Source organism: Mytilus californianus, unplaced genomic scaffold (genome assembly GCF_021869535.1).
Source record: "Mytilus californianus isolate M0D057914Y unplaced genomic scaffold, xbMytCali1.0.p SCAF_1, whole genome shotgun sequence".
NCBI classification, from domain to species: domain Eukaryota; kingdom Metazoa; phylum Mollusca; class Bivalvia; order Mytilida; family Mytilidae; genus Mytilus; species Mytilus californianus.
In genome coordinates, this window is record NW_026262581.1 from 104,300,935 (window position 1) to 104,319,251 (window position 18,317).

An 18,317-nucleotide genomic window follows, 5' to 3' on the forward strand; every position below is an offset into this window, starting at 1 on the left:
ACAACTCTTCTACAAACAGATTAAACAAAATCAAATATTTCTTTCGTTTCCCTCATTACATGAAAATAATGAATAAAGGGCTGAATAAATTATGGACAAACTGGTCAGTATGAGTTAGCCACTCAAGTTTCATGTACATTGTATCATTGGGTAGAAGCAGACAAAAATTCAATAGAGGTGAAGGATATTTTCTAAGTTCAATTTTTTAAAAATGCAAATGGTGACAATAGTGTCATTTAATTAAAATATTTTAAGAAACTAGAGACTCCTAAGATCAGGAATCACTCACCTGGCAAATACAGGCAATTTTGATTATATTTTTCACTTTTTCAGGATAAAAAATTCATTTTTCCTTATTATGTATTTTCAAATGCATGTGTAATCCACTTTTCAAATGTAATCAAGTGAAATTAAGGCCAGAGGATTATTTTTCTTCAGGAACTTGGATAACATTTGTTTACTTACACAAAAAAATCAAACATTAAAAAAAAATCTGGAGATTGGTACACAACTCAATGTGATATGGTGATAACTGCTTTGGTACCCCGATTTCAACTAAGCAGTTATCACCATATCAAGTTAGTTATCAACATCATTAAAATAATTCATATATCTCAGTTTGCATGTTTATCATGTTCCATGTTTACAGTTTCTCTCTTTCTATTATTGTTTTCAGGATAATATAAAATAAAATGCCTCGCTGAGCGCAGCCTGATACGACCGCAGAGGTCGAACCCTGAACAGTTGGGGCAAGTTTGGACACAATGTTCAAGCTTGATACTGTCTGAATTTGGATTGTGATCAAATTTTTAACATGATATAGGTTTCTGACACAAAATAAATGTGGTCAAAGATCTTAAAATTTTGAAATGGGACATTTTATTTACCTAGAATGGTCTGATATCCAAAATCTAACAACATGGTTAGATTCAGCAAATAAAAAACAAGAGGCTCTCAAGAGCCTGAATCCCTCACCTGTAATTTTTTGCTTAAATCTTTCATCAATGATTATTTTTGCTTTTTAATATATATTAATGAGTGGCTTATAAATTCCATTGAAATTTTCTTTGAATCTGTCATATTTTCTTCAAAAGCAAAGAAATACATTTTACCCCTCTTTTCCATTTTAGCCATAGTGGCTATGTTTTTTGACGTACAAGAAAATAAAATACAAAATTTATACTAGATACTCTGAAACTCATTCAGCCCAAATTTGGCTGAAATTGATTCAGCAGTTTCAAGGGAGAAGATTTTTTAAAGTAAGCAAACTAGATGAACAAATTATGAAAATTGTCTTTAAAGGGCAATAACTCCTTTAAGGACACATTTGACAATTTGGGTCATATGAACTTATTTGTAGACCTTACTTTGCTGAACATTTTTGCTGTTCACAGTTTATCTTTATCATTAATAATATTCAAGATAATAACCAAAAACTGCAAAATTCTTTAAAATTACCAATTTGGTGGCAGCAACCTAACAATGGACTGTTAGATTCATCTGAAAATTTCATGGCTGATAGAACTTGGCCTAATGAACATTTTAACCCCTCATCAGATTATTTGCTCTAATTGCTTAAGTGTTTGAGATATAAGCCAAAACTGCATTTTACCCCTATGTTCTAATTTTAGCCATGGCGGCCATGTTTTTTGACGAAACAGAAAATAAAACAAAATCTTTATTCTACATACCCTAAGGATCATTCAGCTTAAGTTTGGTTGGAATTGGTTCAGTAGTTTCAGAGGAGAAGATTTTTTAAAGTTAGAAAACATGATAAACAAATTGTGTAAAATTGTCCTCAAAGGGCAATACTCCTTAAGGGGTCAATTGACAATTTTGGTCATACAAACTTATTTGTAGATCTTACTTTGCTGAACATATTTGCTGTTTACAGTTTATCTTTATCATTAATACTATTCAAGATAATAACCAAAAACTGCAAAATTTCCTTAAAATTACCAATTTAGTGGCAGCAACCCAACAATGGGTTATCAGATTCATCTGAAAATTTCAGGGCTGATAGAACTTCACCTAATGAACACTTTCACCCCCTGTCTGATTTGTTCTAACTCCTTTGGTTTTTTAGATATAAGCCAAAAACTGCATTTTACCCTTATGTTCTATTTTAAGCCATGGTGGCCATGTTTTTTGACGAAACAGAAAATAAAATACAATCTTTATTCTACATACCCTAAGGATCATTCAGCTTAAGTTTGGTTGGAATTGGTTCAGTAGTTTCAGAGGAGAAGATTTTTTAGTTAGAAAACATGATAAACAAATTGTGTAAAATTGTCCTCAAAGGGCAATACTCCTTAAGGGGTCAATTGATAATTTTGGTCATATAAACTTATTTGTAGATCTTACTTTGCTGAATATATTTGCTGTTTACAGTTTATCTTTATCATTAATACTATTCAAGATAATAACCAAAAACTGCAAAATTTCCTTAAAATTACCAATTTAGTGGCAGCAACCCAACAATGGGTTTTTAGATTCATCTGAAAATTTCAGGGCTGATAGAACTTCACCTAATGAACACTTTTATCCCATGTCAGATTGCTCTAACTGCTTTGGTTTTTGAGATATAAGCCAAAAACTGCATTTTACCCCTATGTTCAATTTTTGCCATGGCAGCCATGTGTTTTGACGAAAACAGAAAATAAAACACAAACTTTATTCTAGATACCCTAAGGATCATTCAGATTAAGTTTGGTTGGAATTGGTTCAGTAGTTTCAGAGGAGAAGATGTTTGAAATAGTTTACACCAGACGGACGACCACGACGGACAACGACGACGGACGCCAAGTGATGGCTTAAGCTCACAGTTCCTTCGGAACAGTGAGCTAAAAACCAAAAATTTAATTTTAATTTAAAACAAACAAATTTAATTTTGGACCCTTTAAACCTTAATATGGACTAATTTGAAAACAGGGCCCAAAATAAAAAAATTCGTAAGGGTTCCGCGGAACCCAGTGTCTCGCCTACTTTTGCTGTTAGTCGCAGGCTCAACAAAAATGGGGAAAAAATTATTAAAAATTTTCTTCTAGATACTATCTTTGATTGTAAGAAGTTCTGTTCAAGTTTGGTAAAAATCCAAGAAGGTTTATGAATCTAATAAATGTTTTAAAAACTTTAACTGCAGACTGTACGTAATGTTAACTGGAATAAAACTAAGTCCATTTATAAGTAATATACAGAAAAACAGGAAATAAATTTTTACAAAATTTGCTTCTAGATACTAGCTTTTGATCATAAACAAGCTTCTGTCCAAGTGTGGTACAAATCCAGGATAGTTTAAGAAAGTTTTTAAAATTTGAAAAACTTTAACCACAGAGTGAAGTCAATGTTAACTGGCAGAAAAACTAAGTCCATTTATGAGAAAAATACGTATAAACAGGATTTTTTTTTTCACAAAATTTACTTCCGGATACTATCTTATGATCATAAACAAGCTTCTGTCCAAGTTTGGTTGAAATGCAGGATAGTTTAAGAAAATTATTAAAATTTCAAAAACTCTAACCACAGAGTGAATATTTGTGGACGCCGCCGCCGCCGACAAATAGTAGGATCGCTATGTCTCGCTTTTGCAACAAAAGTCGCAGGCGCAACAAAAATCTAAATGCACAATAAGATTCAGCATATTATACAGCCGCAATTATTCATTTTTGATGAAATCAAACAAAGTTTAATTTTGGACCCTTTTGACCTCAATGTAGACCAATTTAAAAATGGGGCCCAATATCCAAAAAAGTAATACAAGGTTAGAACCCCCAAAAAATAAAGACTTTAAATTAACCCAATTGAAATGGGTTAAAAGATTTGTATTTATTTGCAATTGAAGATTTCTTGCTATTGTGCAATACTGTGCAATTAAAGATGTCTTGCTATTGTGCAATACTGTGCTATTGTGCAATACTGTGCAATTGTGCAATACTGTGCAATTGAAGATTTCTTGCTATTGCACAATACTGTGCAATTGAAGATTTCTTGCTATTGTGCAATACTGTGCAATTAAAGATTTCTTGCTATTGTGCAATACTGTGCTATTGTGCAATACTGTGCAGTTGAAGATTTCTTGCTATTGCACAATACTGTGCAATTGAAGATTTCTTGCTATTACGCAATACTGTGCAATTGAAGATTTCCTGCTATTGCGCAATACTGAGCAATTGAAGATTTCTTGCTATTGCGCAATACTGTGCAATTGAAGATTTCTTGCTATTGCGCAATACTGTGCTATTGAACAATACTGTGCTATTGCGCAATACTGTGCAGTTGAAAATTTCTTGCTATTGTGCAATACTGTGCAATTGAAGATTTCTTGCTAATGCGCAATACTGTGCAATTGAAGATTTCTTGCTATTGCCCAATACTGTGCAATTGAAGATTTCTTGGTATTGCGCAATACTGTGCAATTATTTGAAATTTCAAAAATTTTCAAGAAAAAAAAAATATGAACCCCCCAAAAAAATTGGAAAAACAATCCCCCCAAACTTTTAGAACCACCCCCTTCCTTGGAGTAATTACCCAGCCTTCCCTTTGTTGTATGGAACCTTGTAGTACAATTTTAGAGAGATCCATACACTTAAACACAAGTTATTGTCTGGAAACTAGAAAAATGCTTGTTTTTGGCCCCTTTTTTGTCCCTAATTCCTGAACGTTTGGGGCAATTACCCCCAAACTCAATCCCAGCCTTCCCTTTGTGATATGGAACCTTTTGGTACAATTTCAGAGAGATCCATACACATACACACAAGTTATTGTCCGGAAACTCCAAAAATGCTTGTTTTTGGCCCCTAATTCCTGAACTGTTGGTACCATAACCCCCAAAATCAATCCCAACCTTCCTTTTGTGGTATTGGACCTTCTGGTAAAATTTCTTAGAGATCCATTAACTTAAACTAAAGTTATTTTCCGGAAACCAAATGTGTCTTCGGACAACACTGACGACGACGACATCATAGCATTATACGATGCAAAAAAAATTTTGAGGTCATATAAAAACATCAAAAGTTTATCATCATGAAAGTGCAGTTATTCCTTTTAAAAGTCAACTGACAGTCATAATCAATTAATGGCTATAAATGGGCTAGTTTCCTTCTTAAACAGATTTGTCCTTTAAATAGCATAAATAAATAAGATTAATTTCCAGGTGGGCAATTCGAACTGTATAAAATCTTCTTGCTACAGACCAGGGTCAATGCTGATTATTTGATTGTATTCCTTATTTCTATGGGGAAAAAATTATAAAAGATGCAGATGCTTATATTTTTATTCTTAAAATTTCAAATTTCTTCTAAAAATGTTAAAGGGGCATTAGCTGTCAAATTCTCATGTTCACCGATTTGACTCAAATTCTAATATTTGGTTTAAAACATACTAAAACGTATATCCAAATTATAAAAAGTCTAAAATAAACAATTCGATCATTTGTATCAACATTTTGTGTGTATTTTAGTCTAGACACCATCTAATTAACCATCGAGGTGACCTCCGAAGACTGCAGACAGTCACATAACCCGATATAATCATAAACATAGATATAAATAGATAGCGAATTCGTGCAATTAGATTTTTCCAGGTCTGTTTGATTTCATATTATAGGTTTAAAACATATGTTAATAAATGTTTTTACCTGTATAAGAATGAGTTTTTGTAGATCGAATCAGTCAACCAAATGGTTTGCCCTTGCTTTACTTCCAATGTTGACATTCTTTTCTTTTTAATAGCTGAACACGCCTAGTTCATGCGTAACCCATCTCTAGCTAAGGGATTCAATTGAAGTTCACATGAAAACAGATTTAATGAGGTGGAATTATTCACTTGCAAGTGAATAATTCATTAGCAATATTTCTTTGCTTATTTTGACAAAACTGAACAAAACTGGCTACTCAAAGCAAATTATTATATCACTATTTCACTTTCATTACTGATTGAACAAAAAAAATAATATTTAATTTTTTTCTGTATCTCGTACATGTAGCTAATGCCCCTTTAATTTAGATTTTAAAGGTTTTCTTATTTTCCTCATGTGAAGTAACTTTAAAGCTTCCATATATTACAGAAGAGCAATCGTAACATTTTCCAGACTCGTCTTTTGGAAATTAGTCAAGTGAAAGGAATAACCTGAGGCTAAGATTATTATCAGTGGAGCTTGGAAGTCAAGGCTTCAACATCGTTTTGATAAAAAAAAAAAATTAAAGAATTAAAAAATTAAAAAAAAAAAAGAGAGAAAGAGAGAGAGGGAGTGTGTAAAGGGGAGGAGAAATGGATGCTGCGTGGTAAAATAAAAATGTTGTTGAAGTCAATGAAATCATTTCTCAGACTCCCGGCATTCGTTCCCATCCCCTGTGTTTTATTTTCCCTCTTTTTATAGCAGAAGAATATTGTGTCTGTGGGGTGTTCTGCTTAGTTACAATGCAACGCAGAAATGACAATTTTTCTACCCATAAGAATTTTGATAGTATCATTTCGTCTGACAGTACAGACACACAGGTTTTACAAGATGATTTTTCAATCGGCAAGCCAGAAAGTCAAACAAGCAGTAACAATGACTTTGTGTGAAGTTCAACTTAGTCCCCTAAAGTATATGGTCCTTCGTACCCTTATCAAAGAAGACTTGAGAAAGGATGATGACGTGTAGGTAGATTTACTGTATACCACCATTTTGGATTGTAAAACAGCAGTTTACAATAGGTCTAGTACTTTGCTTAAATCTGCAAATTTTGAGACATATTGGCAATTAATGGGTTAGGCTATTTCTTGGAATAAAGAAAGATAAGCATGATAAGTGATTTATTGCATTATGCAGACTGATTTATCAAATACCAAATATTTGTGTTTGTTCGAATCAAATTGTGAACTTAGCCATTTAAGTGGAGATAATTCAAATAGTAATTAATTTATAAAGGATTGTTAGAGAAATTTTCAATTCTTACTTGTAGCAAGCAAACAAGGTCGGTGACACTATCTTTTCTTTTTACTTTCTTAACGCATATTTTGAAACATATCTTTTCATATTCTATTTCAAATTTATATCTCATAGATTTGTTTTTATTCACAAAAAAGTGTTTTTTCATGAACAGTCTGTTCAAATTTTTTGGCAATTTTGCACAATTTGTTTGACAAGTTGTAGCTTGAAAAATAGCTCGGTGACCAATACTTTTGTATTATATTTTCTAAATAAAATGCTCCGCAGGGCGCAGCTTGATACGACCGCAGAGGTCGAACCCTGAACAGTTGGGGCAAGTATGGACACAACATTCAAGCTTGATACAGCTTTGCATTTGGATTGTGATTAAATATTTGACACAGCATAGGTTTCTGACACAGAATGAATGTGGTCTAAGAACTTAAAAATTTTAAATTGGACATTCACCTATTATGGTCCAAAATCCAAAATCTAAATACATGGTTAGATTCAGCATATCAAAGAACCCCAAGAATTAATTTTTGATGAAATCAAACAAAGTTTAATTTTGGACCCTTTTGACCTCAATGTGGACAAAGTTGATAACGGGGCCCAAAAATCTAAATACATGGTTAGATTCAGCATATCAAAGAACCCCATATATTCAATTTTTGTTGAAATCAAACAAAGTTTAATTTTGGACCCCGATTTGGACCAACTTGAAAACTGGGCCCAAAGTCAAAAATCTAAATACATGTTTAGATTCAGCATATCAAAGAACCCTAAGAATTCAATTTTTGTTAAAATCAAACTAAGTTTAATTTTGGACCCTTTGGACCTTAAAGATGTAGACCAATTTGAAAACGGAACCAAAAATTAAGAATCTAAATACATGGTTAGATTCGGCATATCAAAGAACCCCAATAATTCAATTTTTGATGAAATCAAACAAAGTTTAATTTTGGACCCTTTGGACCTCAATGTGGACCAATTTAAAAACGGGGCCCAAAATCCAAAAACTAAATACACGGTTAGATTCAGCATATTAAAGAACCCCAAGAATTCAAGAATAAAACCCCATTGAAATTGGTCAAGAAATAAGCAATTTATACGAAGTATCTTCTTTTGCACAATACTGTGCAATTAAATATTTCTTGCTATTGCGCAATACTGTACAATTGACAATTTCTTGCTATTGTGCAATATTGTACTATTGGATATTTCTTGCTATTGCGCAATACTGTGCAATTGAAGATTTCTTGCTATTGCGCAATACTGTGCAATTGAAGATTTCTTGCTATTGTGCAATACTGTGCAATTGAAAATTTCTTGCTATTGCACAATACTTATTATATAATATTTTACACATCCTGTTTGGTGTGTATCTCCTACCATATCATTATTATTTGCTTTTAAATATAAATCAGACATAAACCAACTTAAAATTGAAAATTTTAAAAGAAAAATAAAAGGAAAAAAAGAAAAAAAAGGAAAATAAAAAAAATCCCCCCCCCCCCAATTTTTTGAACCCCCTTATGATTCATCACCCCCAAACTCAATCCCAGCCTTCCCTTTGTGGTATGGTACCTTGCAGTACAATTTCAGAGAGATCCATACACTTGAACACAAGTTATTGTCTGGAAACTAGAAAAATGTGTTTTTTGGCCCCAAATCCCTAAACGTTTAGGGCAATTACCCCCAAACTCAAACCCAGCTTTCCCTTTGTGATATGGAACCTTGTAGTACAATTTCAGAATATCCATACACTTACACACAAGTTATTGTCATGAAACTAGAAAAATGCTTGTTTTTTGCCCCTTTTTTGGTCCCTAATTCCTAAAATTGTGAGGCAATTACCCCCAAAAATCAATCCCAGCATTCCTTTTGTGATATGGAACCTTGTGGTACAATGTCAGAGAGATCCATACACTAACACACAAGTTATGTCTGGAAGTTACAAAAATGCTTATTTTTGGCCCCTTTTTGGCCCCTAATTCCTTTACTGTTGGTACCATAACCCCCAAAATCAATCCCAACCTTCCTTTTGTGGTATTGAACCTTGTGGTAAAATTTCATAGAGATCCATTCACTTAAACTAAAGTTAGAGTGCGAAAACCAATGTGTCTTCGGACGACGCCAGACGACGACGACGACGACGCCAACGTCATACCAATATACGACCACAAAAATTTTTTTGCGGTCATATAAAAAGCATGGAAAAATCTACATTTTGGCAAAGTACAAGAAAATTCTATCTGAGGAAATATATACCAGGGGCGGATCCAGCCATTTATAAAAGGGGGGTTCCTAACCCAGGATAAAGGGGGGTTCCAACTATATGCCCCCATTCAAATGCATTGGGTAATATTATTGTATCTCTGCTGTGGCATTAATTCCCCAAAACAAAAATTCCGTGTTTTTGTAATTAGAACAAGATCAAATAATTAAAGCGCCTGCCCTAGAAATGGGTAGTACAGAGGGTTCGCTACCAAAAAGGTCACTTTAACCTAGATTTTCCACGTTGATCAGTTGCATGGTTCGTAATATAGAGATGGGACATCCCCTGTCTCATAAATGATGATATATAATTGTTGTTTTTAATTAGAACAACTGTAACAAATTATTTGTTTTCCTTTTTGCTTTGCAATTTTTTTTTAAAGAAAACTATAGCTAAAGATCAACCTTCAATCTTCAACAAAACATTCTGAAATTTAATTCTCCATTTTTCAATATTGGTGGGGTTAAACTAGTTTGAAGGCGCCAACCCTGCCCTAACCTGGGTGCCCACTTTAACTGGATATATTGTTTACATTTTATCTCCAAACAATTTATAATGTGGTGGTTTTTATACAACCGCAAAATATTTTTACGGTCGTATATTGGTATGACGTTGGCATCGTCGTCCGAAGACACATTGGTTTTCGCACTCTAACTTTAGTTTAAGTGAATGGATCTCTATGAAATTTTACCATAAGGTTCAATACCACAAAAGGAAGGTTGGGATTGATTTTGGGGGTTATGGTACCAACAGTTAAGGAATTAGGGGCTAAAAAGGGGCCAAAAATAAGCATTTTTGTAACTTCCAGACATAACTTGTGTGTTAGTGTATGGATCTCTCTGACATTGTACCACAAGGTTCCATATCACACAGGGAATGCTGGGATTGATTTTAGGGGTAATTGCCTCAAAATATTAGGAATTAGGGGCCAAAAAAGGGGCAAAAAACAAGCATTTTTCTAGTTTCATGACAATTACTTGTGTGTAAGTGTATGGATCTTTCTGACATTGTACTACAAGGTTCTATATCACAAAGGGAAAGCTGGAATTGAGTTTGGGGGTAATTGCCCAAAACGTTTAGGAATAGGGGGCCAAAATGGGGCCAAAATAAGCATTTTTCTAGTTTCCAGACAATAACTTGTGTTCAAGTGTATGGATCTCTCTGAAATTGTACCACAAGGTTCCATATCACACAGGGAATGCTGGGATTGATTTTGGGGGTAATTGCCTCAAAATATTAGGAATTAGGGGCCAAAAAAGGGGCAAAAAACAAGCATTTTTCTAGTTTCATGATAATAACTTGTGTGTAAGTGTATGGATCTTTCTGAAATTGTACTACAAGGTTCCATATCACAAAGGGAAAGCTGGAATTGAGTTTGGGGGTAATTGCCCAAAACATTTAGGAATAAGGGGCCAAAAAGGGGCCAAAAATAAGCATTTGTCTAGTTTCCAGACAATAACTTGTGTTCTGGTGTATGGATCTCTCTGAAATTGTACTGCAAGGTACCATACCACAAAGGGAAGGCTGGGATTGAGTTTGGGGGTGATGAATCATAAGGGGGTTCAAAAAATTTGGGGGGGGGGGATTTTTTTTTTTCTTTTTTTTTTCTTTTAAAATTTTCCATTTTAAGTTGGTTATTTCTGTTTTATATTTAAAAGCAAATAATAATGATATGGTAGGAGATACACACCAAACAGGATGTGTAAATTATTATATAATAAGTATTGTGCAATAGCAAGAAATTTTCAATTGCACAGTATTGCACAATAGCAAGAAATCTTCAATTGCACAGTATTGTGCAATAGCAAGAAATCTTCAATTGCACAGTATTGTGCAATAGCAAGAAATATCCAATAGCACAATATTGCGCAATAGCAAGAAATATTCAATTGCACAGTATTGTGCAAAAGAAGATACTTCGTATAAATTGCTTATTTCTTGACCAATTTTAATGGGGTTTTATTCTTGAATTCTTGGGGTTCTTTAATATGCTGATTCTAACCGTGTATTAAGTTTTTGGATTTTGGGCCCCGTTTTTAAATTGGTCCACATTGAGGTCCAAAGGGTCCAAAATTAAACTTTGTTTGATTTCATCAAAAATTGAATTATTGGGGTTCTTTGATATGCCGAAACTAACCGTGTATTTAGATTCTTAATTTTTGGTTCCGTTTTCAAATTGGTCTACATTAAGGTCCAAAGGGTCCAAAATTAAACTTAGTTTGATTTTAACAAAAATTGAATTCTTAGGGTTCTTTGATATGCTGAATCTAAACATGTATTTAGATTTTTGATTATGGGCCCAGTTTTCAAGTTGGTCCAAATTGGGGTCCAAAATTAAACTTTGTTTGATTTCAACAAAAATTGAATACATGTGTATATGGGGTTTTTTGATATGCTGAATCTAACCATGTATTTAGATTTTTGATTTTTGGGCCCCATTATCAACTTTGTCCACATTGAGGTCAAAAGGGTCCAAAATTAAACTTTGTTTGATTTCATCAAAAATTGAATTCTTGGGGTTCTTTGATATGCTGAATCTAACCATGTATTTAGATTTTGGATATTGGACCATAATAGGTGAATGTCCAATTTAAAATTTTTAAGTTCTTAGACCACATTCATTCTGTGTCAGAAACCTATGCTGTGTCAAATATTTAATCACAATCCAAATGCAAAGCTGTATCAAGCTTGAATGTTGTGTCCATACTTGCCCCAACTGTTCAGGGTTCGACCTCTGCGGTCGTATCAAGCTGCGCCCTGCGGAGCATTTTATTATAATACTGGTCTTAGTCGATATAACTTTTTTTACCCCTCTGGAATCTCCCGTTTTTTACAGTTTCTTGGAGGAAAAATATATAATTTTTCACAAAAATGCTTTAAACTCGACCTTAATATTCAATATTTTCAGTTCATATTTGATAATTTGTGGGTCTAAATCCCTAAAATCCAGACCCCATACCGATTTGGACTTCACCTTCAACATACATGTATGTCCAGCTACGCCACTGATTATTAATTGTTAGAACAACATGTATACAAATTGTATGTCAATACACATGTATTGGCATTGTTTTTAATTTTTCAGATTTTTTATGTAGTTGAGTTCACGTTTATCCAACATTTGATAATTAGACTTAAACAACATTAAGGATTAGGGGGTCCTCTTAAGGACTGGCATCTTGATATTTACCTGTAATTCACCTTTTTCAGTTTCTTAACTGAAATATTGTTAAAAGGGGTAGTTTTTAAAGATTTATTGTAAAATATTAACAAAATATATTTTTTTTTACAATAATTGGTTTTTCGTAATTTTTTAAAATAGTTTCCCAAGATTTTAAAAGTAGATATAATCTAGCACATTGATGTAAATTCTAATTTTACTTTGTATTTATATTTTTTTCTCTACTTTCCATAATAATGTATTATTGATTATTTTTATGATCCTGAATAAAAATAAACATTTTATATTCTGAGAGCTTAAGAATTTATAATAGCTTGAGTCATTAAGCTTATATAAAAGTATCAAACACTGTTTATTATAAAAGATGGATGTAGTATACATGTATTTTAATTTCTTAGTTAGCTTGCATTACTTGTCCAAAGCTTATGTGACAAACTGAGAATACTTGTAGCTCACAATTCACAAAGCCAGTTCCCACATTTAAACACCCTACAGCATTATAATTTTAAAAATCCTATCTTGCCGAAGAGAAAGAAATTTAGCCCCACTTGTGTAAAAAACGGCAAATGAATCCGCTACACTTAAGCTTGTGACCCATTGAAATAAAAATAGAACAACACAAGTTTATTAAAAACAATATTTCCGTAAATAACTACTAACTACGTATGTTTTGAAAGTTTTTGAATTGGTGCACATTTTGTTATATCTGGCCCCTTTAAAGTTGACAACAGAGTATGAGTTTTGCTCATTGTTGAAAGCTGTACAGTGACCTGTAGTTGCTTACAAATGTACATCAAAGTAATTAGGACTCTGGTGGATAGTTATCTCATTGGCACTCATGTCATACATTGTACCATATTTCCTTTTTTTATAATCATCTGCAAACTTTTAGATGAATACTTGGAACTAACAAATGTGATAAATATGAAACATGAAAATCTATATTACCATTGTTAATTTAACTTGCGTAGAAAAGGATCTGGCATAAAACCGCTCCTGAATTATTATTATACATGGGGTAGTCATCGTCTTTATTATTTGATATGTTCCAACTGTGTTTGTTTCTAAAGAGAGATTAGTAAATGCTACAAATCCACAAAATGTCAACGCGAGCGGCAACATCTTCTTTAATGGTAAGTGTTTTGACTGAAAAACATCAGCTCGTTCACAAGCAAATAAACCGATTGAAGTAACAAACAAGTGAATGCATGTTAATGTGACATTTGGAAATCCGTATTGTGTATATATCCATTTGTTTATCAATATAATTGCAATGGATGAACACACGTTCGCCAATAAACCAAGTGAGACTGCTGTGTGTGTCGGCTTTTCCATTTTAGAATATCCTATTAAATTTTATATTTTTTTCTTCACTGTCAATCTTCAGTTTGACAATGGATTCAGTTATGTGTCTTTTACAAACGCCTAGAAGATTACATGATGATGAAGTAGCTCTTGCAAGATTGTTTTCTTTACGAATTCTTTGAGGTATAACTTACACACACAAAATTATTCTAATTAACAAGTACCACAACGTTCTAAAAAAACCCAACAATATGAGAGGAAATGTACCGACTGTTTCACGAATCCCTAGTTCGAACTCAACCAATAGAAAGAGCAAACAATACAGAACTGCAGTTAGCTATCAATACCACCGAAACAAGAGAATGTTGAAGATTGTATCTTGTGTGTTATTTCAAGGCTTATCTCGATTTTTCAGTAATCGGATGCTAAACCATTTCTTGTAAAAAAAATGAATTATTCAATAGCACAAATACGCGTACTAAACGTTCATAAGTGTTTCTACGAATCCCAAAATATACTGAAGGTCTACAGATATGAAACAACAATAATACACATGTATATGATACTGGAGTCAATTTAAATATCCCGGTTAATCCTGCAATTAATTATTTTGGGTCTTGACAGGATATGTGAGCCCATATACCTTAGATGTGCTGTTTACATCTCATCCAGGACAACTCAATAGATGTAAAACTATACCACCTCTTGGGAAGAGTGACCATGATATAGTTCTTCTTGACTTTTCAAACGGCTATAACAAAAACCTAACCAGCAAAAGAGAAAAATTTATCTATATATGGAAAAAAGCTAACATTGCCATGATAAATCAACACCTTAAAGAAAAATACAACATATTTAAGAAAACAGATTTTGAGGATGTTAACAGCCTTTGGACCAACATAAAAGGCTTGATTTTAGATGCCATCAACCAACACGTACCAACCAGGAACACATTAACAAAACATTCTCATCCATGGATGAACTCAGATCTTAGACGACTAAGTAATAAAAAGCAGAGGGCTTATACCCTGGCCAAAAGCAGTGGTAAAACGCGAGACAAGAAGAGATACAAAACTCTGAAAGCACAACTACAGAAGGAGTCTAGAAAAGCACACAGTACTTACATGGAAGATGTCGTAAGCAGCAACTTGGAGCAAAACCCTAAGAGATTCTGGTCATATGTGAAGAGCCGGAAACAAGATGCATCCCAGATTGTGACCTTGAAGTGAAAAGATGGCTTCCTTAATAGTGACACAGATACTAAGGCATCTATACTGAACCAGCAATTCCAGCCAGTGTACACCAAAGAAGATACCAGTACGTTACCTGACCTAGGTACCAGTTCACATCCCATCATGGAAAATATCATCATTCATGAAAGAGGCATCTACAAACTCTTAAAGGGACTACGACCATTCAAAGCGACAGGCCCAGATGAAGTTCCAGCTAATATCCTTAAACAGGCAGCAGAATCACTAGCTCCTTATCTTACCCGGATGTTTCAGCTTTCCCTGGACCAGGGTAAGATTCCAGATGAATGGCACAAAGCGAATATCGTGCCAATCTACAAGAAAGGAGAGAAACACCAACCCTGAAATTACAGGCCTGTCTCATTGACATCTATATCATGCAAACTGTTAGAACATGTCATACACCATGTACACAGCACAGTAATGGATCACTTTGATCGACACCACATTCTATGTGACTAGCAACATGGATTCAGAAGTCGCCGATCCTGTGAGACCTAATTAGTTGTAACACTAAACCAGATTGCCAAAAACATGGACCAGGGGCACCAGTCTGACATCATTCTACTGGATTTTTCAAAAGCCTTTGACAAGGTACCACACCAACGCTTGCTCTTAAAAATGGCACACTATGGGGTGGAGGGAACAACATTGAGCTGGATAAAGGATTTCCTAAGCAGTAGAACCCAGTCAGTTGTCCTAGAAGGACATGCATCTACTCCTTTAGATGTTCTATCGGGAGTTCACAAGGGACAGTCTTAGGTCCTCTCCTATTCCTGACATATATCAACGACATGCCAGATTGTACATCTTCAGATGTAAGAATGTTTGCGGACGATAGCCTGGTTTACAGGAAAATTAGAAATCCTGATGATGCAGCAACTCTCCAGAGAGACCTCACTACCTTGGAAGAGTGGGAACACAAGTGGCAGATGTGTTTCGATCCATTCAGAAAAGTGCACTGTCATTAGGATATCTAACAAGCGTCACACCATGCAAACAACGTACACCTTGCACGGACACAAACTAGAAGTTGTTGATAGCGGAAAGTATCTTGGAATTACCATTAGTCAAGACCTACAGTGGAATAAACACATTAATAACACCACCGGAAAAGCAATCAGGACCCTCGGTTTTCTCCGCAGGAACATTGGCCGTTGTAAAAAAATACAGCCTATTGTGCACTGATCAGACCATCGATCGAGTATGCTGCCACAGTGTGGGACCCCCATCATACCACCTTGATCAAAGACCTAGAACGGGTACAGCGCAAAGCAGCACGATTCGTATACAACCAGTACACAGACACTTCCCCAGGATGTGTCACTGGACTACTAGACCAACTCCAGTGGGATACCCTCAGCAAAGACGAATGAACCAGCGACTTGTCCTTTGCTACAAGATCAGAACCAACTAGTGGAGATACAACCAGCTATCTACTACACACCTGGGGACAGCAGAACAAAGGGTGGCCATAGAATCAGACAGATAAGAGCAACTAATTAAGTTTACAACAACTCCTTTTTCCCACGCTCTATAAGAGACTGGAACCTACTGCCAGACACAGTAGCAGCAGCACCAACACGTGCAGAGTTCAGGGCCAGATTAGCCAGTGTGCCCTGGACCCAGATGCAGTCTAACTAGACAACAGCTTGCCAATTTGTACAGTGTATATAGTTTTAATTATTTGGTTAATATTTACTTTTATTCAATGGAGAAGCCTCCTGTTTTACCGAGCAGAGTTAGTAAATCACTCAAGTATGAGGTCAACTCCTTACCAAAAGAAGAAGAAGTGAATAAAAACGAAGATCAAAATTGTGATTGATATTGAAATCAGGATACTCCAGTATAATATAATTGGTATTCAGGCTTCACAGTGGATTCCATGTCAGTGCCCTATGACTCGTCTCCTTCGTCTGGCGGCTCATGAGATATAAAACAGGCAGAGAATATGAGCCCATATCCCTCTGAAGATCCCGGATAACAAATAATGAAGCAACGGAATGAGAGTAAGCATCAAACAACAGACATATCATATATTGTATTACATATCTGATCAAATTCAACATTCCCTTTTATCGAAATAGCAACTGCAAAATAAATGCTTTATTTTACTTACGTCTACGTCATTTGGTTACTGGTGAGTAGTTGTCTCATTCGCAATCATACCACGTCTTCTTATTTTTATATATAAACTAGATAACATTGGCGAAAAAACGACTCTGCTTCACTTAATTTACAAGCATGCATCAAGTCGCGACGATGCGCGGGAAAACTCTAAAATGCGCGATGAGCAGAATTTTCACTTCTTTGAATTTAACCCAGACTTAGGGAAAAGTATAGACAATGCTATAATTTACGTACAGTAATAAATTCTACAGAAAATATTTTGAAGATGTACCCTTATCAGTAAACAAAAAAGCGATGGTTATGCGTTACTCAAATACTGTTATGTTAGTAACCAATTTTAGTAGGGATTGTTAAGACGCCTGTGACTTTTTAAGAATACGAACAACTGTGGCAAATTTAGGGCGTCTTTATTAAACAAGTCTACAATATATCAATTTGTAGAAAATAGATTTCCCGAAAAATGGCGCATTGCCCCTGAAAAATAATAAAAAGTGTGCCAAACAATGCTGCCTTACAGCAGGTCATTTACGGAGCATTCCAATAAGTTGTGGATGGTTTCTGTTCAATTTGAAGAGATACACGTCGACATTGCTGTCTCATTAACCTCTTTGTAAGTATTGTTTTCTTGAAGTAAGAAAAAATAAGGCTAATTGATCGGTTTTAAGGAAAAAAGTCGATATACAAACTAACCAAGTAATTGAACTTAAATCAAAGATGCAACTCCATCAGACAAAGTTCTCTACATTGAATATGACTGCATGTTCTACTTGGGCAGTTTCTTTTGATGGACAAACTTATGTTGTATGCATTAGGCGTTCCACAAATTTGGTACCGCAGCCTTTCGAATTGCAATTGGTATCATTATTCATACACTTAAGATACATAACTATTAAGAATTTTAAACAAAGAACAATATAAAAAAAATTAAGAATACCCGAATCATCCCCCTAAAAAAATCCAGCTCAACTGCTAATTGGGTGTTCTAAATTACAGCTTTAACTCGCTGTTTTAAAATCTAATAACAATGGGTATCTTGCTTTTCGTACACAAAGAAAATGTCATTTGTCAAATATCAATCATCAATCTCAATTGTTTGGTTTACTTGCTTAGATTCTGAAAAGTTAGAGTGATAAAAGTGTTACTACGTCTTTTCAATTAAATGATCACTCAAAAACCGACCGAACAGAAGCAGAGGGAAATGTTCCTATTAAATAAAGATGTAAAAACATATACTAATGCTTAACAAGGCACTCGTAAGACAAA

The 18,317-nt window shown here is 34.4% G+C and overlaps 1 protein-coding gene across 1 annotated transcript in view; it reads right to left on the reverse strand.

The window, feature by feature from the left end:
- LOC127728755 (solute carrier family 35 member E3-like) overlaps positions 1–13,742 on the reverse strand; it is a 29,003-nt gene extending 15,261 nt beyond the window's left edge. The window contains exon 1 of the mRNA XM_052236391.1: positions 13,318–13,742. Coding sequence (XP_052092351.1) covers positions 13,318–13,704 — 387 coding nt within the window. The 5' untranslated portion in view covers positions 13,705–13,742. The remainder of the gene's footprint in view (positions 1–13,317) is intronic.
- Positions 13,743–18,317: the final 4,575 nt, after the last annotated feature.